Below are 24,192 nucleotides of genomic sequence, written 5' to 3'. Positions count from 1 at the left end.
CTAGGCATTTTGCCCCAAATCGGCTGGTCTAGGCTGAAAGGCCTGGCACACTGTAGGCGCCGACAAATACTCGCTCAGTGAATGAATGAATGAGCTGCTTCAAAGCTCCGCTGCACGTCACCGCCTGTAGTCAGCCTCCCAGCTCTCCTCACTCAATCTCTCATCGCTCACTCGTGGCGTGGGTCCTTCCTAGCCTGGCTCTGGGTCTGCCCCACTGTAGCCCGATGACCCTCTGGACGGCGCCTGGGACAGGCTGGCGGGGTCGGCAGCCTCTGGTGCTTCGGCGTCCCCCTCCCAGCTGTTCTCCTGCTTTCCCACGAAAAATCTCGTGCTTTTTGCCGGAAATTTCGGCCCTCACCGGGCGGGCGCCAGGACCCCGCGGAGCCAGTTCCGGAGCGGCCCCAAACTCCCATTCCCAGAATGCCTCGGTTTATTTGCATCTTTTGGTCCCCGTGACGTCAGCTGAGTGAGGTTGTGCCTCGACCAATAGGCAGCCTCAGGGTGTTAGGACCTGGCCATATAAGGTAAACAAAGCTGGTCGCCCAATGAGGAGGCGGCGGGGGCGGGCGCTGGGTCGGGGAGGCCGGGGGCGGGGCCGGGGGCGGGGTGACCGGGCCGTGTTTACAGACCGGCACATGGCGCTTCAGGTTGACGTTGCGGACAGCTAGTGAGGCTCTAACCGGCTCGGAGCGCCCGGGGGCAGTGAGGCGCGGTCACGGCCGCTCTCGGTGACCTTGGTTTGGCTCCTTGCGCCCGCTGGCCCCAGCCTCCTTAGTTGAGCCACTATTTGTTGGGTCCTTCCTCTGTTCCTGGCCCGGACCTAGCCTGGGGCGACAGTGGAGCAGTAGCCGGGTGGGGGGCTGTGAGGATGGCTGGGGTCGGGATCGAATTTCGGAAACCCGGAGGACGAGTGTAGCCTTGCAAGATGGAAAATGCCATCCTGGGCAGGCGCAGTGGCCTGTAATCCCACCTACTCGGGGACCGTGGAGGGAGGATTGCCTAGGCCCAGGGGTTTGAGAACACGCCTCTACAGATATTTAAATTTTAAGAAAATTTGCTGAGTTCGGGCCGGGCGCAGTGGCTCACGCCTGTAATCCCAGCACTTTGGGAGGCCAAGGCTGGCGGATCACCTGAGGTCAGGAATTCGAGACCCGCCTGAGCAACATGGCGAAACCCTGTCTCTACTGAAAATACAAAAACTAGCCGAGCGTGGTGGCAGGCGGCGCTTGTAATCCCAGCTATTCCAGAAGGTGAGGCAGGAGAATCGCTTGAACCCGGAAGGCGGAGGTTGCAGTGAGCTGCGATCGCGCCACTGCACTTCAGCCTGGGCCACAGAGCAAGACTCTGTCTCAAAAAAAAAAAAAAAAAAACGAAAAGAAAATTAGCTGGGTTCCATGGCCAACACCTGTAAGTAATCTCAACACTTTCGGAGGCCGAGATGTGTGGATCACTTGAGTCCAGGAGTTTGCGACCAGCCTCAACATAGTGAGACCCTCGTCTCTATAAAAATTTTTTAAGCCGGGCGCGGTGGCTCAAGCCTGTAATCCCAGCACTTTGGGAGGCCGAGGCGGGTGGATCACGAGGTCAGGAGATCGAGACCATCCTGGCTAACATGGTGAAACCCCGTCTCTATTAAAAATACAAAAAACTAGCCGGGCGTGGTGGCGGGCGCCTGTAGTCCCAGCTGCTCGGAGGCTGAGGCAGGAGAATGGCGTAAACCCGGGAGGCGGAGCTTGCAGTGAGCCGAGATCGGACCACTGCACTCCAGCCTGGGTGGCACAGCGAGACTCTGTCTCAAAAAAAAAAAAAAAAAAAAAAATTTTTTTTAAAGTGGCCGGGTGCGGTGGCTCACACCTATAATCCTAGCGCTTTGGGAGGCCGAGGCGGTCGGTTCCCTTGAGGTTAGGAGTTCGAGACCAGCCTGGTCAACATGGTCAAACCGTCTCTACTAAAAATAGAAAAATTAGCCGGACATGGTGGCGCGCGCTTGTAGTCCCAGCTACTTGGGAGGCTGAGGCAGGAAAATTGCTTGAACTCAGGAGGCAGGCGGAGGTTGCAGTGAGCAGAGATCGCACCACTGTATTCCAGCCTGGGCGACAGAGCAAGACTCCGTCTCAAAAAAAAAAAAGAAAAAAAAAATTCTGGAGTCCCGGGTACAGATTGAGGTAGGAGGATTGCTTGAGTCTGGGAGGTCAGAGGCTGCAGTGAGCAGTGATTGTGCCTGGGGGACAGCAAGACCCTGTCTCCAAAAAATAAAAAATGCCCTAGGGAGGCCAGCACTGGCCCTGGGGGTGAGTTAGGGGCTACTGAAGTGTTTAAATAGATCTGACCCCTTGTACACATTGGGATCACTATGGCTGTGGCTGTGCTGGATCAGATGGTGGTGGAGAGCTCCAGTCTGAACTAGACGATGTTCTTGTGTTTGGTTCCAGGGGAGTCTGCCCTGCCTTCGGAATTGGGTGGAATGAAGGGAATTGCCTCAAGCTGCGGCTCCCACCCAGGCCCCTCAAGCCTGACCAAGGACTTTCCCACTGGGTGGTGGGAGGAGGACACCGGGGGAACTAGTGGACTGGACCTGAAATGTCCTGGGGTGGGAGGATAGGATAGTGGGGAAGGCTGGGGCACTGAGATCGCTGACGGGGTTGGGGAGGGAAGCGAGTCAGGGTGCAGTAGAGCTGGTCTCTGAGGGCTGGGCAAGGGGCGGACACTGAGTCTTTGCTTTTCCCAGGCAGGCGCTTAGCCTCAGGAGAAGCCAGCTGACTACAGGAAATACAGTTTAAGCTTCTTTCCTGCTGCTTGGGGATCACTTAGGGTCCATAGTATTTTGTAAACCCTGATAGTTCCAAGAGATGTTTGCTCTTGCTAAGAGTTGCCCCTTAACCTTTGCAGAGTTCATATGCATGAATTAATGTGGGCCAAGTGCTCCATAGGGTAGGCCCACAGTAAAAACCAGCTCTGAATATGATTCCCGCTATAATCATTACCATTGGGATGGCAACACAGTGTGGTAGAAGGTGGGCAGGTGCAGGAGCCAGACAGACCTGGGTGTCAGGCTTGACTCCGCTGCTTAATGACGCTGCTTAATGACTTAATGCTTTTTTTTTTTGTCTTTTTTTTTTTCTTCTTCCTTTTTGTGGGGAACGGGGTCTCGCTATATTACCCAGGCAGGTCTCGAACTCCTGGGCTCAAGCTATTCTCCTGCCTCTGCCTCCCTGAGAGCTGGGATTACAGGCGTGAGCCACCACACCCAGCAATGACTTAATGCTTAATGTTGTGCGAGTTACCAGAGCTCTGGGCTTCACTTTCTCACTGGTGGGGCTGAGTTCCGGCCTCACTGCTGTGGAAGATTAATGCTTCTAAGGTGCATAGTGCAGGGCCTGGTGCTAGTTGCACGGTTCTAGTTCTCTCACCTCTTTACCTGTATCTGGACCACTCTGGGAAGTCCTAGCCCTATTTTACAGATAAAACTTAGCCTCTGACATTCAGAACCTGTGGAGAAGTGCGGGCACCCATGGTGCATTTCTGGCAAGGGAAGAGGGACACTGTCCCGGCAGGGCCCACTGGCGGCTTGCCTTGCATAGGGAGGCAGGAAGTGCCTTCGCCCCTCCTTCCACCATCGTCCAGGTACCACTCAGCTGCCTGCCCAGGCTTGCCCAGCCCAGGAGCTTTCTCAGACCAGCAGGCTGGCAAGAGTCGGGCAGGTGGGACTGGCAGAGTCAAAGGTCACCCTACTGATCTCCATTGAACCCCCTCACCCCCATCCCCTAAGCCAGCTTGTTTTCCCAGGGGTGACGGAATTAAAAAACAACCTTGTTTTCAGCCAGGATTAGCCTGGTTGGAGACTGAACTTTGGATTCCGTAGCAGGCCGGGCTGGAGCCTGACAGCTGGGGCCAGCACCTAGTAGGAAGGAGAGAAGGCATTTCCAGCAGTGCCCTTATCTCACCTGAGGGCCCAAGAGGTTCAAGGCTTTGCCAGACTTAACATGACCAGTCCATGGGGGGTGCAGCGCCCTGGCCGCCTCCTCCTCACCCCATTCTTTGATTTATTCCACAGATGTGCTTATCATACACCTATCGGGTGCCTGGCTCTGGGAGCACTAGAATATGCCAGGATCCTGCCCACTCAGGGGCTTGAGAACTGTAGACTTGAAACTCAGGCACTCAGACCAGGAAGCCACCACTTGTCTCCAGGGTCCATCTTTATGTTTTTTTTTTATTTAATTATTTTTATTTTTTGAGACAGGGTCTCGCTCTGTCACCCAGGCTGGAGTGCACTGGCACAATCATGGCTCACTACAGCCTCGATCTCCCAGGCTCAAACGATCCTCCCACCTTAGCCTCCCAAGCAGCTGGGACTACAGATGTGCACCACCATGCCTGGTTATTGTTTATATTTTTTGTGGAGACAGGGTTTTGCCATGGTGCCCAGGCTGGCCTCGAACTCTTAGGCTCAAGAGATCCGCCTGCCTTGGCCTCCCAAAATGCTGAGATTACAGGTGTGAGACACCGCGCCTGGCCCTGTCTTTATGTTTCAGAGAGCCCAATGCTGGCTGAATGAGGGGCAATGATCTGGCCCTTGCCTTGCTCCTGACCTTGGATTCTGTCATCTCCCTCTCACTTGATTCCAGCCCTGTGCCGTACTCAATTCTTTCCCACTGGAGAGGTTTTGTATGTGCCATTACCCCTACCTAGAACCTGTAGCAGCCTACCCCTCACACTTTGCCTGGCTGGCTATTAATTTCAAGTCCTGGCTTAGCGACCGGGCGTGGTGGCTCACACCTATAATCCTAGCACTTTGGGAGGCCGAGGCAGGTGTATCACCTGAGGTCAGGAGTTCAAGACCAGCCTGTCCAACATGGTGAAACCCCATCTCTACTAAAAATACAAAAATTAGCTGGATGTGCTGGCACGTGCCTGTAGTCCCAGCTACTCGGGAGGCTGAGGCAGGAGAATCACTTGAACCCGGGGGCAGAGGTTGCAGTGAGCTGAGATCGCGCCACTGCACTCCAGCTTGGGCAAGAGTGAGACTGAATCTCAAACAACAACAACAACAAACAACAAATCAAATCCTGGCTTTGCTGTCACCTCCTCAAAAAAACCCCTGACTCCCCTGCCAATAGTATCAATTGCATCTCAATGTTTTCTTGCAGAGCACCCAACACATTTTGGATTTACATACTTGTTAACCTTTATAATGTGTATTTCCTCACCTGCCTGCAGCCTCCATGTCTAGCTTGTCCTACCATTTGATGCCTGTTGCCTGGTTCATCACCTGTCACATAGTAGCTGCAGGATAAATATTTGTTGAATAAATCAGTGAATTGGCCGGGCACGATGGCCCACGCCTGTAATCCCGGCATTTTGGGAGGCCAAGGTGAGGGGACTGCCTGAGGTCAGGAGTTAAAGACCGGCCTGGCCAACATAGTAAAACCCCGTCTCTACTAAAAATACAAAAATTATGTGGGCATAGTCGTGGGCGCCTGTGATCCCAGCTACTCGGGAGGCTGAGGAAGGAGAACCGCTTGAACCCGGGAGGCAGAGGTTAAAATGAGCCGAGATCCCACATAATCATGCCACTGCACTCCAGCCTGGGTGATAGAGTGAGATTCTGTCTCCAAACATAAAGAAATGAATCCACTCAGATGTTGATAATGGAAGTTGGACCACATCAGGAAGGGCCTGTCTTCCAGCTGGGTGTGGGTAAGCACAGAAAAGCACTGCTGAAAGGGCTTTGAGGACACCTTGAGTCCACAGCTCTGTTGAGAAGAGTTAATGAAACATCCCGCTGCTGGAAACGACTGCTCTGACCCAGGCTCCATAGGGAGGATGTGTGTTAGTGTTGTTCTTCATGGGAACAGCCGATCCTCGGGACTCTCCCTTCCTCCCCACAAACGGGGAGGGCAGTCAAATGCAGCACTGGTACAGAAATGCATATACATGTACATGAGTTCTGCAATTCAATGGAAAGAAATATAAAATGAAGAGAGATCACAGTGGGTGGGGGTCTTCAGGCCCATCCATCTGGGGGCAAGAGCCTGGCAATCTGGCAGTCTGGAGCATGCCTCTGTGGAAACAGGGACGTGCCCAGGTAAGAGCAGTGGCCTGGCTCAATTCCAGCTGTGCCACCCACCTACTGTGCAACCCCATTAGGGTACTTCATTTTTCTGAGCCTCACTTTCCTGTTTTGTAAATTGGGAATGGAAATAGAATCTATATCAGATAATTTTTTTTTTTTTTTGAGACAATCTCGCTCTGTCACCCAGGCTGGAGTGCAGTGGCACGATTTCAGCTCACTGCCACCTCCACCTCCCAGGTTCAAGCAATTCTCCCGTGTCAGCCTCCTGGGTAGCTGGGATTACAGGCATGTGCCACCACACCTGGCTAATTTTTATGTTTTCAGTAGTGACGGGATTTTGCCATGTTGGCCAGGCTGGTCTTGAACTCTTGACCTTGGGTGATTCGCCCACCTCGGCCTCCCAAAGTGCTGGGATTCCAGGCGTGAACCATTATGCCCGGCCAGATAATTATTTTTAATTATTATTATTTTTGGAGACAGAACGTCACTCTGTCACCCACACTGGAGTGCAGTGGGGCAATCTTGGCTCACCGAAACCTCCACCTCCCAGGTTCAAGTGATTATCCTGCCTCAGCCTCCTGAGTAGCTGGGATTATAGGCGCACACCACCACGCTCAGCTAAATTTTTGTATTTTTGGTAGAGACAGGGTTTCACCATATTTGACAGGCTGGTCTTGAACCCTGACCTCAAGTGGTACACCTGCCTTGGCCTCCCAAAGTGCTGGGATTACAGGCGTGAGCCACAGTGCCTGGCCTGTTTTTTAATTTTTAATTTTTTTTCATTTTTATCCTTTTTAGAGATAGGGTCTCACTCTGTCACCCAGGCTGGAGTGCAGTGGCATGATCGTGGCTCACTGCAGCCTCGACCTCCCAGGCTCAAACTATGCTCCTGCCTCCACCTCCAGAGTAGCTGTGACTACCGGGGCATGCCATCACATCTGGTTAATTTTTACATTTTTGGTAGAGACAGGGTCATGACATGTTGCCCAGTCTGTTCTGGATCTCCTGGGTGCAGGCTATCTGCCTGCCTCGGCCTCCCAAAGTGTTAGGATTGCAGGCGTGAGCCACTGTGCCTGGCCAACATCAAAGAATTCGATGACAGAATATCCGCAGAGTCCTCAGCATGATGCCTGGCACATAATAAATGCTCAGTAAGTGTGGCTCTTGGTTGTGGGCCAGGGAGATTTTATCAGGCTCCTCCAAGACCTGGACCCACCTCATAATCACACAAGCCTCTTGGCTGCCATAGTCATTTGGCTTCCCAAGTTCCCCTGACAAGAGGAAGGCTGAGGACGGGCGCAGTGGCTCACCTGTAATCCCAACACTTTGAGAAGCTAAGGCAGGCGGATCACTTGAGTTCAAGACCAGCCTGGCTAACATGGTGAAACCCCATCTCTACTGAAAATACAAAATTGGCTGGGTGTGATGGTGCATGCATGTAATCCCAGCTAGTGGGGAGGCTGAGGCACGAGAATTGCTTGAACACAGGAGGCAGAGGCTGTAATGAGCTGAGATAGTGCCACTTCTGTCTAGACTGCGCAACAGAATAAAAAAAAAAAAAAAAAAGGAAGACTGGATCCTGGACTCTGGCCCCTGGAAGGGTATAAGAAGCATTTCCATGTGGACTGCGGTGAATTGACCATATGAGACTCAGTCTGCCCTGCCCTCCCTAGCTGCTTTCTTGGTACAACAGGCTTGACTTGGGAAATCACTGTTTTCAGAATCCCAGTTCCTCAACTGAGAAGTGGTAAAAAGCGATCTGTTTCCAGAGCTGTATGTGAGTCAAAAGCCAAGGAACACCGTGCACACTGGGAGGTTTTCTTTTTTTTTTTTTTTTTTTTTTGAGACGGAGTCTCGCTCTGTCACCCAGGCTGGAGTGCAGTGGCCGGATCTCAGCTCACTGCAAGCTCCGCCTCCCGGGTTCACGCCATTCTCCTGCCTCAGCCTCCAGAGTAGCTGGGACTACAGGCGCCCGCCACCTCGCCCGGCTAGTTTTTTGTATTTTTTAGTAGAGACGGGGTTTCGCCGTGTTAGCCAGGATGGTCTCGATCTCCTGACCTCGTGATCCGCCCGTCTCGGCCTCCCAAAGTGCTGGGATTACAGGCTTGAGCCACCGCGCCCGGCCGGAGGTTTTCATTCTAACGCGATTCTTGCAATCTTGCCCCCAGCGCATTTCATGCGGCTGTCTCTCCTCTGTGCCTCAGTTTCCCTGTGTGTAAAGTGTGGGAGAGTCTACTGCCTTCCGTGGAGACTGTAAAATTATGTCTTTAAACTAATTGTTCTGGACGTGGGGCCGAAGTGTTGGGATTACAGGTGAGCCACTGCACCTGGCCTCAGCCTTCCTCTTGTCAGGGGGCCGGAAGTTGCTTAACCCCCTGGATTCCAGTTTCCTCAGCTGTAAAACGGGCTGATGCCTATATAGCCCTCAGAATCACACCTGGCTCAGAAGTCCCCAAATGGTAGTCCTCAAATTTTGGCCAAGGCCAAAGCGGGTGCTTCGCTTCTTCGGTGCACACCCTGCAGGTGGGCTCCGGGTGGCAGGTGCAGCTGCGCCCTCTGCCGGTCGGGGCGGGAGACAAACCCGGGGGAGTGGGGAGAACCACAGCGACTCAGGGAGCAATTTCAGAGGAGGCAAGTGGAAGGCGCTGGGGCCCCAGGGGAGTCTGTAAGCGAACAGATGATGAAATGACCAAAGAGTTAATATGTTAGTGCAGCTCTTGGAACGCAGAGGGAAGGACCATTTGCGGTGTGCTTGGTGGTTCCTTCCCTTTGATTTTAGGTCCATTTGGTTTGTCCCGGAGTGCTTGTCAACACGTCAGAGAGCCTGGGAACGGAGCATCCTGGGAAAGATAGTTTCCAGACGGGCTTCCCGCGTCGCTTCCCGGCGCCTTCGGGGCGAGAGGACTCCATTTCCCGACGTGCCCCGGGCCCGGGAGGCGGAGGGCCGCCGTGGCGTCGGGCCCCGGGCCAAGCCGGGGGTGGGGGCTCGAGGCGCCTCCGCGGCCGTGGACGAGCGTCCGTGCGGCCTGGTCCGGGCCATGTCCGTGTGAGGACCCTGCTGCCGCCGCCGCTCGCGTTCCGGCCCTGGCCCCTGCCCGGCAGCGCCGCTCACCATGGGCTCCATTCTCAGCCGCCGCATCGCGGGGGTGGAGGACATCGACATCCAGGCAAACTCGGCCTATCGCTACCCTCCGAAGTCCGGTGAGCGCCCGGCCCCCGGCGCGTACGGCAAGGCGCGGGCTGGAACGCTGGCCCGGCGAGCGCGGGGGCGGGGACTGGGGGCAGGGCGCCCTGCTCGGCGCCTTCTGGGCCTCGTTCCTACCCGGAGCCTTTGCGCGGCCCCGACCCCTAGGCGTGGCTGGGGGCCCCGGAGGAACCTGCCCGAGCTGTACCCGGCGCTGCCACTGCCCGGCTTGGGTGACCTTGGGGCAGTCGCTTTGCCCCGGGCGCCTCAGCTCGGTCCTCGTAACACGGGGGAGCTCCTGGGGGAAAGCCTGAGGGCGGGGCGGGGTGCTGAGCGCGGGTCCCGGCGCATCTCTCCTGCCTAGAAAGCGCTCATTGTCATCAGATTGACCTCACCGCGGCGGCCGGCTTTCTCTTTCTTTGGTGGCTTGGTGTGAAGGCCAGGCCTGTGGTTGGGCACTTTCCCTCCCATCAAGACGGAGGCTCTTGGTGTGTGGGTTGGAGGAGTGGGGCTGGGCCCAAGGAGATGATTGTAATTGATCGGGAGGGGCCAGGGTCCTTGCTGAGAGGACAGGAGAGTGATTGGAGAGGACCCACCGATACTCAGGTCTCTGTGTTATGGCTGAGGGACCAAAACCGTCAAGGAGGAAGTGGCTGCCAAGGACTCAGCTGGAACCAGTTGGGACCAGGATCAGGTGTGGGGCTCCCTGGGAGCTTGTCCCCACTCTCTTCCTGCCTCTATTGATGAGCATGGGTTCACTGGGAGCATCTAGCTCCAATTCTCACCTTCGATCTCCTCGTGGGGTCATTTGTGGTGGAAAGGAGAGAAGGAAGAGGAGAGAGAACTTGGGCATCATTGGGACATCCAGATTGGGTCCTCAGATCCTGGCGTCTCATGTGATCTGATGTCTCAGTCTCCTGGGTGTCTCTGGACACCCACAGGCCAGATTTCTCTGAGTGTGGGCCAGGTCCACAAGTGGGGAGGACTGTTAGACATGCCAGGCCCTGCCTTGGACCACCTGGGGCCTGGGAACCTACATTTTCAACCCATTCCTCACGTAAGTTTGACGTCCACTCAGATTTGAAAAACTGCTCTGCCCAGGTTTTGTAAGGTGTGACTAGGTGAGGGCCTGGGGCCACCGCGATGAAGTGAGGGGAACCAGCACAGTTTGGGGGCACTCTGAAGGGGATGGACTCAGAGTGGGGCAGAACACACTGTTGCCTGCCTGCTGGGGAGTACACAGATGTATCCCAGGCCTAGCAGCAGGGCAGCCTGGCCTTTGGGTGCTTCAGCCCTGCAGTTTCCCTGGAGGTTCTGAGGGCTGATGGCCCCACATCAGATGGAGCAGTTTGCTGTTGTCCTCTTTCATCTCTGATGTTCTTCCAGCCTGTCTCTGGCTGAGTGAGCTTGGTTGAGGTTGCTTAACTCCCTGGATCCCAGTTTCCTCATCTGTAAAACTGGCTGATGCTTTTACAGCTCTCAGAACCACACCTGGCTCAGAAGTTCCCAAATGGTAGCTGCTACAATTGCTCATAAAGGAAGCTAAGTGACTGGCTAATGACCCTAATAGTAAACAGTGGCATGACACAGATATCAAAAAGTTGAGTGGCACTTCCTGTCACCTGGGACCTGAGCTCACTTGATGTCCCTTCACTTGGACTGGACAAAATAACATACATGGCATTTACAGCCCACTTCGGGATCCCACTGTGGCTGAAATGTCATTGCTAATCACTCATGGCCCTCCCTCCCCCTGAGCATCCATCACGGAACACCTGAGTCAGCCACTATTAATTGGTTGGCACTGGCACACAGGTGAAACCCAACAGCTGCCTGGGTCATGTTGCCAGTGCCAGCAGTGTTCTGGGCCTGTCCAGTCCACAGGTCCTCTCCAGCTACGTTTTTCCCTTTCTCTTCTCCGTCCTTCCCTGGGACCTTGCAGATGCTTGTGCTTCTCTTTGTTCATCTCTTCCGGTCCTTGCCTTCGTGCCCCACTGGTTTCCTAGACTCCCCTTGTCTCCTCTCTCCTTAAGGAGAACTCCGTAAGGTCATGGATGGGAGGCAGACCGGGCTTCAGCAGAATTTTGGTGTGTTTCCCCAAGGGCAGACTGGGGACGGTGGAGACGTTTGAGATGATTTCACGGGTTGCCCCCATGGACCATTCAATCACCCCATGAGAAAGTTTTCTTTTCACATCTGTCAATTTTGTTGATTATGTCAAGGAAAAAGAGTCACTGGGTGGTAATATATGTGTTTTTAACACTTAACACTGTCCAGTTTTCTTAATGGAACTTTCAGTATATTCTGCAGCAGTGCTCAGCTTGAATTTAATATTTGCTTTGTTTTCACTGTATAATTTTACTCTTTCATAGCTTTATTGAGGCGTAGTTGATGTACCACACAACTCATCCATTGTAAACATGATTTGATGACTTTTAGTTAAATTATAGAATTGTGCAGTCATCTGGCTGGGCGTGGTGGCTCACGCCTGTAATCCCAACACTTTGGGAGGCCAAGGCAGGAGGATCACAAGGTCAGGAGATCGAGACCATCCTGGTTAACATGGTGAAACCCTATCTCTACTAAAAATACAGAAAGTTAGCCGGGCATGATGGCATGCGCCTGTAGTCCCAGCTACTCGGGAGGCTGAGGCAGGACAAATTGCATGAAGCTGGGAGGCAGAGGTTGTAGTGAGCCAAGATTGCTCCACTGCACTCCAGCCTGGGCAACAGAGTGAGACTCCGTCTCAAAAAAACAAACAAACAAAAGAATTGTGCAGTCATCACCACAATTACAGACATTTTCCTTGTAAAAGTTTCATTCCATCTATTTGCAAAGTCCCTACCCCAACCCCCACCCTCAGCTCATCAGTGATCTGCTTTCTGTTTTCTTTGAGATGGAGTCTTGCTCTGTCATCCAGGATGGAATGCAATGGCATGATCTTGGCTCAGTGCAACCTCCGCCTCCTGGGTTCAAGTGATTCTCCTGTTTCAGCCTCCCGAGTAACTGGGATTACAGTTGCATGCCACCATGCCTGGCTAATTTTTAAATTTTTAGTACAGATGGGGTTTTACCGTATTGGCCAGTCTGGTCTTGAACTCCCGACCTCAGGTGATCCGCCCAGCTTGGCCTCCAAAGTCCTGGGATTACAGGGGTAAGCCACTGCGCCCAGCTTGCTTTCTGTTCGTAGATTTGTGTGTGTGTGAAAAGTGTCTATTTGAGTTTTTGTCCAATTTTTTTTTTTTTTTTTTTTTTTTTTTTTGAGACGGAGTCTCGCGCTGTGTCACCCAGGCTGGAGTGCAGTGGCGCGATCTCGGCTCACTGCAAGCTCCGCCTCCCAGGTTCAGGCCATTCTCCTGCCTCAGCCTCCGAGTAGCTGGGACTACAGGCGCCCGCCACCACGCCCGGCTAGTTTTTTGTATTTTTAGTAGAGACGGGGTTTCACCATGTTAGCCAGGATGGTCTCGATCTCCTGACCTCGTGATCCGCCCGCCTCGGCCTCCCAAAGTGCTGGGATTACAGGCTTGAGCCACCGCGCCCGGCCTTGTCCAATTTTTAAAAACTGGATGGTTTATCGTATGGAGTTGTGACAAAGAGTTCTTTATGTGTTCTGGATAAGATTCCTGTATCAGCCATGTGATTTGCAAATATATTCTCCCAGTCTGGCTTGTCTTTTAATTTTCTTAATGGTGTTTCTTTTGAAGAGCAAAAGTTTTGAATTTTGACAAAGTCTCATTTGTTGCTTTTTAAGTGGATACTGCTTTTGGAGTTATGTTTAAGAAATCTTGGGGCCATGCGCGGTGGCTCATGCCTATAATCCCAGCACTTTGGGAGGCCAAGGTGGGCGGATCACGAGGTGAAGAGATCGAGACCAGCCTGGCCAATAAGGTGAAACCTCATCTCTACTAAAAATACAAAAATTAGCTGGACGTGATGGCACACGTCTGTAATCCCAGCTACTCAGGAGGCTGAGGCAGGAGAATTGCTTGAATCTGGGAGGTGGAGTTGAGTTGCAGTGAGCCAAGATCGCACCACTACACTCCAGCCTGGGCAAACAGAGTGAGACACCATCTCAAAAAAAAAAAAAAAAGTCTGGGTACAGTGGCTCACGCCTGTAATCCTAGCACTTTGGGAGACTGAGGTGGGTGGATTGCCAGAGCTTAGGAGTTTGAGATCATCCTGGGCAACATGGTGAAACCCCGTGTCTCCTAAAGTACAAAAAATTAGTCAGGTGTGGCAGCATGTGCCTGTAGTCCCAGCTACTTGGGAGGCCGAGGCAGGACAATCGCTGGAACCTGGGAGGCAGAGGTTGCAGTGAGCTGAGATCGCACCACTGCACTCCAGCCTGGGTGACAGAGTGAGACTCTATCTCAAAAAAAAAAAAAAAGAAAAAAAATCTTTGCCTGGGTCAAGGTCACAGAGATTTTCTCCTATTTTTTTCTAGCATTTTGTTTTTGTTGTTGTTGTTTTGAGACAGAGTCTCGCTGTGTCACGCAGGTTGGAGTGTAGTGGTGCGATCTCAGCTCACTGCAGCCTCTGCCCGAGTCCAGCGATTCTTCTACCTTAGCCTCCTGAGTAGCTGGGATTACAGGTGCGAGCCACCATGCCCGGCTAATTTTTGGATTTTTTGGTAGAGACGGGGTTTCACCGTATTGGCCAGGCTGGTCTCAAACTCCTGACCTCGTGATCTGCCTGCCTTGGCCTCCCAAATTGCTGGGATTACAGGCATGAGCCACCGTGCCCGGCCTTTTCTAGAAGTTGTATAGTTTTAGCTGTTACATTTAGGTCTTTGATCCATTTTAAGTTAATTCTTTTTTTTTTTTTTTTTAAATTTTGAGATAGGGTCTCACTTTGCTGTTCAGGCTACAGTGTAGTGGCATGATGTCAGCTCACTCTAGCCTTGACTTCCTGGCTCAGGTGATTCTCCCACCTCAGCCTCCCAAGTAGCTGGGTTTTCCCAGCTACATGTGTATGCCTCTATGCCCAGCAAAGTTTTTGTATATTTTTTGTAGAGACAGGGTTTCACCATGTTGTGCAGGCTGGCCTCAAACTCCTGGACTCAAGCAATCTGTCCACCTTGGCCTCCCAAAGTGCTGGGATTACAGGTGTGAGCCGCTGACCAAATTAATTTGTTTCACTTATGGTTTGAGATAAAGATCTAAGCCCCCCTTTTTTGTGGATGGAATTCAGTTATTTTAGCATCATTTGTTGTAGAGACTATCATCTTCCCATCAAATTGCCTTTGCACTTTCATCAAAAATTAGTTAACCTAAGCCAGGTGTTGTGGCTGGATAACACATTAAGACCATGTCTCTTAAAAATCAAAACAACAGCAACAGAAACCCCACCAGTTAACCATAAATGTGAGGGTTTATTTTGGGTCTCCCCCATTCTGTTCTACTGATTTATGTGTCTGTCCCAGAAGTTCTCAACTGGGGCAATTTTGCCCCCTCGAGGGACATTTGCCCATGTCTGGAGACATTTGTGATTGTCACAGCTGGGGGCATCTGTACGGTAGAGGCCACAGGAGAGCCCCCCACAATAAAGAATAAATGGGCCCAGAATATCTATAGTGCTTAGACTGAGAAATCCTGGTCTGTTCTTAGACCAGCAACACACTGGCTTGTTTACTGTAGTTTGATAGTAAGTTGTGAAATCAGTTAGCATAAGTTCTCCAACTTTGTTCTCTTTCAAAATTGTTTTGGTTATGCTAAGTTCTTTGCATTTCCATATATATTTTATAAATAGCCTGTCAATTTCTACAAAAACAGCCTGCAATTCTGGTAAGTATTACGTTGAATATATAGATCTATGTGATGAGAATTGCCGTCTTCACAATGGTGACTCTTGGAATTCATGAACATGGTATATCTCTACATTAATTTTGATCTTTAGCATCTCAGTTGTTTTTTTTTTTCCAGATAACTTTACCTATTTAAGGCAAGTGATACTTGCCAATCTATTAGTGATATATTGCCTTCCCAATCTAGTAGTGATAAAAAATTTCCTTCTTTATATTTCTTTTTTTTAAATTTTGAGATGGAGTCTTGCTCTTGTCACCCAGGCTGGAGGGCGATGGCGCAATCTTGGCTCACTTCAACCTCTGCCTCCCAGGTTCAAGCGATTCTCTCCTGCCTCAGCCTCCTGAGTAGCTGGGACTATATATGCATACCACCATGCCCAGCTACTTTTTGTATTTTTAGTAGAGATAGGGTTTTACCATGTTGACTGAGATGGTCTTGATCTCTTGACCTTGTGATCTGCCTACCTCAGCCTCCCAAAGTGCTGGGCTTACAGGCATGAGCCAGTGTGCCCGGCTATTCTTAATAAGAGTTTTGTTGAGATCTAATTCACAGCATACAAGTCACACTGAAAACATCCAGTCCAGTGGTTTTTAATATACTTGTGTTGTGCAGCCATCACCACTGTCTAATTCCAGAACATCTTCATCACCCCAAAAAGAAACCCAGTGCCCACGAAACAGTCACTCACGGCCAGGCGAGGTGGCTCACATCTGCAATCCCAGCACTTTGGGAGGCCAGGATGGGCAGATGACTTGAGCTCAGAAGTTTGAGACCATCATGGGCAACACAGCAAAACCTTGTCTCTACAAAAAATAGAAAAATTATCTGGGTGTGGTGGTGTGCACCTTTAGTCCCACCAGCTACTTGGTGGGCTGAGGTGGGAGGATTGCTTGAGCTCAGGAGGTCAAGGCTGCAATGAGCTATGATTGCCCCACTGCACTGCAGCGTGGGCAACAGAGTGAGACTCTATCTCTAAAGAATAAATTAATAAAATTTGGCCGGGTGTGGTGGCTCACCCCTATAACCCTAGTACTTTGGGAGGCTGAGGCGGGTGGACCATTAGAGGTCAGGAGTTTGAGAGCAGCCTGGCCAGCATGGTAAAACCCCACATCTACTAAAAATACAAAAAATTAGGTGGACGTGGTGGTGGGTGCCCGTAATCCCAGCTACTCCGGAGGCTGAGGCAGGAGAATTGCTGTAAACCAGGAAGCAAAGGTTGCAGTGAGCCGAGATCGCGCCACTGCTTTCCAGCCTGGGCAACGGTGTCCAGGCTCTATTTATTTAAAAATGAATAAAAATTGGCCAGGCGTGGTGGCTCACACCTGTAATCCCAGCACTTTGGGAGGCCGAGGCAGGTAGATCATCTGAGGTCAGAAGTTCAAGACCAGCCTGACCAACATGGAGAAACCCTATCTCTACTAAAAATAGAAAATTAGCCGGGCGTGGTGGTGCGTGCCTGTAATCCCTGCTACTTGGGAGGCTGAGGCAGGAGAATCACTTGAACCTAGGAGGCAGAGGTTGGGTTGTGGTGAGCCAGGGTCTCCAGCCTGGGGAACTAGAGCAAAACTCTGTCTCAGAAAATATATATATCAATAAACATTTTTTTAAAAAGGGCTTGAGTTTCATAGTAGGGTGTATTCGAAGGTAAAGCAATCCTAACAAGCTGTGAAAATTGCAGTTGCCATTGGGGGCAACCCTGTAGCGTGTGGTGGGAGGAGCACCAACTTCAGAGTCCTAGGCTGATGATAGCCCCAGGTCTGCCAGTGACTTCCTCAGTGGCCTTGGCCAGTCTTTTGCTCACTGGGGCCCCAGGTTTCCCTGGCTGAGCCTTGGGGGTTACCTCTGATTCCCTGGGCCCCTTTCAGGTCCAGCTGCCAGTCCATGTGAGCCAGCAAGGAGGGACAGGCCCTGGCCGCCATCCAGCCTGGCTTTTGTTTTTCATGATGCCCGGAAGTTTTCCGGAAAATGTTCTGTATTTCCTGGATGACCCTGGAGCGGTGACCACTCCTGCCTGCCCACCTCCCAGACCCAGTGCCGCCTGGGTCCCACATTGCCTGGCTTTCCCTGTGCCCTTCCACTGTGTCCCGTGAGGCTCTCTAGCTTTGCGCTTTGGGGTCATCTCGTCCCGTGGAGGACGGCGTGGTGTCGTGTGGACCATCCCTGCAGTGCCTGACTTGTGCTCGCTGAACAGCTGTAGAATTGCCCAAAGCTCAGCCCCTTCCTGCGTCCTAGGAGGGGGATGGAAGAGGAGGGGCCTGTGTCCCTCTGCTTGTTTGCGGAAAAGCTGACCTGGAGCAGTGTTGGGGGGTCACTGGATCCTGAGCAAGCATTTGGTCATTTGCCTTTCCATAGAACTGGGGGAAGAAGCGAGGGGTTTGAGGAGTGACTGAAACCAAGACCTGAGGCCGTTAGAAGAAACACCATTTTCTGAGTCCTTTCATCCAGCTCGCTGGGGACTTGGGTCCTCTCTCATGGTCTTGGGTGTGTGGCCTCAGTGGGGCCTGGCATCCCTCAGGTGGGCAGAAGGTTGCATTGGCTCCCCAGGGCTCAGCAGTGGCGCCACTGCTCACATAACTGAAGCTTTTTTCTAACAGGGCTCCTGCCCTGCGGAACAGATGCTCTCTGTGATGTCTCTGAGAGCCCAGACTCCCAGGGAGCCTTCTGGGGAATCAAAAGAAAGAAAAGATTGCTTCAGTGCTTTGGGGAAAAAAGATGTGTGTGTACGCATACTGTACGTAGACATTAAAAATTAGGCGCTGGGGGCTGGCTGCAGTGGCTCATGCCTGTAATCCCAGCACTATGGGAAGCCGAGGCAGGCGGATCACTTGAGGTCAGGAGTTTGAGACCAGCCTGGTCAACATGGCGAAACCCTATCTCTACTAAAAATACAAAAAAAAATTAAATTAGCCAGGTGCGGTGGTGCACGCCTGTAATCCCAGCTGCTCAGGTGGCTGAGGTGGGAGAATCTCTTGAAACCAGGAGGTGGAGTTGACAGTGAGCCAAGATTGCTCCAGTGCACTCCACTCTGGGTGACAGAGACAGAGTGAGACCCTGTCTCTAAATAAATTAATAAATCAAGTAAATAAAAAATAATAAATTGAGGCTAACATATTCTTTTTTTTTTTTTTCCCTGAGACACAGTCTCGCTCTGTCGCCTAGGCTGGAGTGCAGTGGCACGACCTTAGCTCACTGCAACGTCCACCTCCTGGGTTTGAGCAATTCTCCTTCAGCCTCTGGAGGAGCTAGGATTACAGGTGTGGGCTACCATATCCAGTTAACTTTTTTTTTTGAGACGGAGTCTCGCACTGTCGTCCAGGCTGATGTGCGGTGCCGCAATATTGGCTCACTGCAACCTCTGCCTCCCAGGTTTAAGCAGTGCTCCTGAGTAGCTGGGATTACAGACGCCCACCACGACGCCCAGCTAATTTTTTTTTTTTTTTTTTGTATATTTAGGAGAGACGTGGTTTCACCATGTTGGCCAGGCTGGTCTCAAACTCCTGACCTCGTGATCCACCCACCTCAGCCTCCCAAAGTGCTGGGATTACAGATGTGAGCCACTGCACCCGGCCCCAGCTAACTTTTGTATATAATATTTTTTTTTAGTAGAGATGGTTTCACCACGTTGGTCAGGCTGGTCTTGAACGTTTCTCTTTTTTTTGAGACAGAGTCTCGCTCTGTCCCCCAGGCTGGAGTGCAGTGGCGCGATCTTGGCTCACTGCAAGCTCCGCCTCCTGGGTTCACACCATTCTCCTGCCTCTGCCTCCCGAGTAGCTGGGACTACAGGCGCCTGCCACCAAACCCGGCTAATTTTTTTTTTGTATTTTTGGTAGAGACAGGGTTTCACTGTGTTACCCAGGATGGTCTCGATCTCCTGACCTCGTGATCTGCCCGCCTCGGCCTCCCTGGGCCCTGGTCTTGAACTCTTGACCTCAGGTGATCCACCTGCCTCGGCCTCCGAAAGTGCTGGGATTACAGGCAGGAGCCACTCGGCCTGGCCGAGGCTACCATACATTTAGGAAACGTGCAGCTCATTAACATGCAGTTTGATACATGATCACAAAGTGAAAACGTTGAGAAAAATAGAGCAGTGCTGGCCCCCAGAGACCCCCTGCTGTCCCCTTCTGAGCAATCGGCCTCTCCCTTCTTCCCTGGGAACCACCCCCCTGACTTCCTCCCTGGGCGAGTTCTGCTTGGGTTTGAGCTTGAAAGCACTGGAAGGAGGTCGCTCTTCTTGCTCCACCTCAGGATGAAGTGGGATACAGTGGCCTGGCGGGGTCTGTGAGCTGTGAGTGATCTGGCGTCTGCCGTGGGACCCTCCAGCGTCCAGGTGCTGCCCGTGGACGGGCTCCGAGGGAGCTGGGGACATCCTCGTGTCTGGCGGTGGTCAGCCCTTGAGTCTCATCTCTTTGGGTGCATTTTTATGCCCGGAGGTGGACTTGTGGGGGCGCTGGGGTGCATTCAGCCTTCGTAGATTTTAAACTTTTCTGAGTTAACGAATTTGCATTCCTGCAGGCAAGAACAAGGGTGTTGGTCGCTCTGCATTCATACTGGCACTGGGTAGGGTGAGGGGTGTGTGCTATTTAAAATTTTTTTTTCAATTTCACCTTGGATTTCTCATTGTACTTTTCCCTGAAGACCAGTGAGGTTGAGCGCCTCTCTTTTTTTTTTTTTTTTTTTTTTTTTTGAGACGGAGTCTCGCTCTGCCGCCCAGGCTGGAGTGCAATGGCCGGATCTCAGCTCACTGCAAGCTCCGCCTCCCGGGTTCACAGCATTCTGCCTCAGCCTCCCAAGTAGCTGGGACTACAGGCACCCGCCACCACGCCCGGCTAGTTTTTTGTATTTTTTAGTAGAGACGGGGTTTCACCGTGTTAGCCAGGATGGTCTCGATCTCCTGACCTCGTGATCCACCCGTCTCGGCCTCCCAAAGTGCTGGGATTACAGGCTTGAGCCACCGCGCCCGGCCTGAGCGCCTTTCTGTATGAGAATTGGCCATCTGTTTCTCATCCTGCTGTTGAAGTGCCTGGCGAAGCCTTCTACACATTAAAACAATTGAGTGGGCCAGGCTCAGTGGCTCACACCTGTAATTCCAGCACTTTGGGAGGCTGAGGCGGGCGGATCACTTAGAGACCAGCCTGGCCAACACGGTGAAACCCCGTCTCTACTGAAAATACAAACATTAGCTGGGTGTGGTGTTGGGCACTTGTAATCCTAGCTCTTGGGGTGGCTGAGACAGGAGAATCCCTTGAATTTGAGAGATGGAGGTTGCAGTGAGCCAAGATTGCGCCATTGCACTCCAGCCTGAGCGACAGAGGGAGACTCTGTCTCAAAAAATAAAAAATTTTAAAAATTGAGTTATCGTTTTTTCTTACTGGTTTATAGGAGCTCTTTCCTAAGTGCTTTTTATTATGGTTTTAATTCTTTGGAAATTGGCCGTCTCAGTGCCATTTATGGAAGCTAGCCTAGGCAAGAAATGGAGTGTATTGTAGGCTCCGAGGGAAGTCCCAGTAACCTCCGGGGAAACGGAGAAGTGGAAGCTGCGGGAACCCAGAGCCCTGTTTGGCTCCGGCCTCAGCGCCATCCTGCTGTCCTGCAGAGCGACCCAGCTGCTCCGGCCCTCGCCGCCCACCAGGCTGGTCAAGGGCCAAGTGCTGCCGCCATCCCTCGTCCCGTTCCACAGCAGGGAGAATTTGGGTGGCCCAGCGTCTCGGTGTCCACCTTAGGGCCAACCAGCCCTGTCTAGGGGGTGGGGGCCGCCCTGAGGGTGGTGGAGGCTGTTTCCAGAAAAGGGATGTGTTGGCTAGGGAGGACACACCCCCAACAAAAAGGGTGACTACAGCTTGTGCCTCCTCAGTGCCCCAGCGTCTTTGCGTAGTCATAGTTGTTCTCAGCTTTGTGTTCTGCACTGGGAGCCGAGCCCTCACGTTTACCTATGGGAGGTCTGAAAGGGACACCTAGTCAGCGTGGTCACACCTGCCGGAGGCTCCTTTGTGTAAATTGACCTTTTTTAATCCTCAGGACATCCTGAGTTTAGGGTGGCCCTCTCATCTCAAGTTTGCAGATAAAGAAATCAAGGTCAGGCGCGATGGCTCATGCCTGTAATCCCAGCATTTTGGGAGGCCGAGGCGGGTGGATCATGAGGTCAGGAGTTTGAGACCACCCTGGCCAACATGGTAAAACCGCGGCTGTACTAAAAATACAGAAAATTGCTGGGCGTGGTGGTGGGTGCCTGTAATCTCAGCTACTTGGAAGGCTGAGGCAGGAGAATCACTTGAACCCGGGAGGCAGAGGTTGCAGTGAGCCGTGATTACTCCACTGCACTCCAGCCTGGGTGACAGAGTGAGACTCCATCTCAAAAAAAATAAATCAGGATCCCAGGCCGTGTTAACTTCCCCAGCTGGGGTGGGGGACTGGTAGTAGGCAGGGAAGCATGGGAGGCCCAGGGGATCAATATGCATGGGTGATACAGCGGGGTGTGACCCCCAGAGCACTCGAAGGCTGTGGGGCTGCCACCCCCTCTTGCCTCCCACCTGGTGGGGGCATCCTGGGACCTGATCTTATGCAGGTCTGACCCACCTGGGGTTTATTGGCAATGCAGCAGCTGATTTTGTGAGACTGGTAACCAGGAACACCTGGCCTGTTAGAACGTGAGAAGAATTTTCAGCAGGTGGAAGCAGTGAGCTGTTCGGGGCCTCTGCAGACACCTCGTTGCCTTCCCACTGCCCGTTCCTCGGGAAGTCCACCCCTGGTGTCCCGGGCCCCTGGGCCGCTGTGTTTCTTAGGAGGCAGGCATGCTGGGTGTCTTCATTCACGTCCTAGCTTACTTCGTATGACTGAGAATGCAGGCTCTGGAGTCGGCCCGGGGGTCCCAGTGAGGACTTGTCTCACTGGTTGTGTGGCCTGAGCAGGTCACTCAGCCTCACTGGGCCTCAGTTTCCCTGTCAAACACCAGTAACAACAGCATCTGCTTTCATTCATTAGGTGAGTGTTCATCCAGCTCTTACGGCATGGAGGGTGGAGGTCGCTAGGATGCAGGGCTGTGGACAGTTGTAGATGATGCCTGCTTTTGGGCAGGGGAGGACAGAGGGAACCAACGGGTACACGAGATAATGGGGCACTGGTGACATTATGAGGAGAATGGTGGCAGGAGCGTTGACCGCGAGCTGGCAGTTGGCCTGCAGGGTGGTCCAGGCTGGCCTCACCGCGGCTTCCCAAGGAGGGAATAGCCCAGGCAGGGAAAGTGGAATTGCTGGTCTGCAGAGCGGGGAGCTTGGCGTGGCCTTTAGGTCAGGGTGCGGCAATCTTCATTGGCTGTCATTGGGCTGGGGGCATCTGGAAGGTGAGGAGGAAGCCTGGGCTGCCTAGGATGGAACAGGCAGGAGAGTTGTCTCCCAGGCCTCCTTAGGACTTGGGCATCTTGTCCCCAGATGCACAGCCTCCACCCCCCAGGTCGGGGAGGACGAGGAACGTCTGCCTGTGGATCCACACGTGGTCCCTGTGTTGGGGGAGTTGAGGAAAGGCCTTTCTGCCGAGATCTGAGCCCAGCCTGTTTCTCTCAGGGGTCCCAGGGAGGCAAATGCTTTTCAAGGGTCTAGGCCAGGAACCTCTGACCCGGTGGGCCCTGAACTCTGGTCTGATAAGCATGGGTCAGACTTCTCCCTGAAAACTGTGAGCGCCGAGTTCAGCCACAGGCAGGCGGGGCAGGTGCTTTCAGGCATAACAGCAAGGCTGCACTTCACTCATCCGCCCTCCACACTGCGGCTCAGGCGGTGTTTTGCTGCGGCTCGGGCGGTGGTTTGCTGCGGCTGCTCGGGCTGTGGTTTGCTGTGGCTGCTCGGGCTGTGGTTTGCTGCGGCTGCTCGGGCTGTGGTTTGCTGCGGCTGCTCGGGCGGTGGTTTGCTGCGGCTGCTCGGGCGGTGGTTTGCTGCGGCTCCGGCGGTGGTTTGCTGCGGCTCCTCTGCTGAATCGTTGAATCCGTCTGTGCTCTCAGATGGCCTGTGCTTCGCCTTTCACCCGCGTTCTTGAGAGGACTTGCCGCGCCCTGGGCCTCCCGCCCTTCCAAGGTTGGCTCGTGTCAGTGATTTGTAACGTTTCTGTTTTCCTCTCGCGGATGTCTGGTGGCGTTCATTGCACACTGTGTACCACCAGATATTGACAAGGTGCAAGAGACAAAAGGGGGCCCCAGAAGGCTTCTTGGCTCACTCTGTGGCCTGTGTGGAAGGGACAGGGCTGTCCCCCTCCCCCGGCCATCCCGGCGACAGCCTCTGACCTATGGCCTTGTGGTTTTGGTTTTCCTCAGCCGTAAAGGATGACAAACATACGTATTCTCCTGCCTTGAGGCATGTGTGGAGGGGATAGAAGCTGTGCGGGAAACGCCTAGAGGCCTCCCAAGGAAGGGATTGTGCAGTTTTCATTTCTGTAACTGTTCCCTCCCTGTCCAGGTTGCCCAGACACCTGCAAGCCACCCAGAGTCCGAATCCCTTGGGCAGGGAGGCAGTGAACTGCTGGGTTCCAGTCCCCCTGGGGGTGACAGTAAACCAGGGGAGAAGGATGCCTTTGTTTTAGCCGAGTTTGAGGACTGCTCTGAGGCCCTGGGTCCTTGAGTGTGTTGGTTCCACGTAGCCGGGATTTCCAGGACAACCTTGGGACCCTGTGGCGTCTGTCGGGCCCTGTGAGCCCACGGGAGGATTTTCAGCCATTCTACTGGGGAAGCCCCTTGCGTGTGGCTTTTTGCGTGTGAACAGGGCCCATTGTCACTGACGGTGACACCACTGACTCCTGTCTCCGTGTTCCCCCGGCTGCAGGAGGGGAGGTGCCCAGCACGGAGGCTGAGACACAAGTGGCCTCTGAAGTCGGGATGTGCGCCCCACCTCCACCGCTGATGAGCTTGGGGGCCTTTGCTGAGCTTCGTTTCCCACATGGAAAGTGGGGGCTTTGTCTGCCCCTCTCTCCTTGAGGCCAGCAGGAAAGGGAGTGAAGGTGCTGACCTCAGCCAGTGTGGAGGGAGAGCCCGGTGGGTGCTGTTCCACCTGCATTCTTTCACCTCCACAGCTGCCTTCCCACTTCTCACTCACAGTCTCCTTTTCTTTCTCCTCCACCCCCTCGGCAGCTCTGCCTGCTCCTCTTGGTCC

General features: G+C 53.0%; 1 protein-coding gene across 5 annotated transcripts in view; it reads left to right on the top strand.

Annotated features, from left to right (window-relative positions):
• Window positions 1–9,007: 9,007 nt before the first annotated feature.
• Window positions 9,008–24,192, top strand: part of MGRN1 (mahogunin ring finger 1) — a 68,332-nt gene continuing 53,147 nt past the window's right edge. For all 5 annotated transcript variants that reach the window (XM_025371017.1, XM_025371019.1, XM_025371016.1 and 2 more), the window contains exon 1: window positions 9,008–9,277. In XM_025371017.1, the coding sequence (XP_025226802.1) occupies window positions 9,190–9,277 (88 nt within the window). In that variant the 5' untranslated portion in view covers window positions 9,008–9,189. The remainder of the gene's footprint in view (window positions 9,278–24,192) is intronic.

Source organism: Theropithecus gelada, chromosome 20 (genome assembly GCF_003255815.1).
Source record: "Theropithecus gelada isolate Dixy chromosome 20, Tgel_1.0, whole genome shotgun sequence".
Classification (NCBI taxonomy): Eukaryota; Metazoa; Chordata; class Mammalia; order Primates; family Cercopithecidae; genus Theropithecus; species Theropithecus gelada.
Note: the sequence above shows the minus strand (reverse complement) of the source record. Positions and strands in the feature narration are given on the sequence as shown.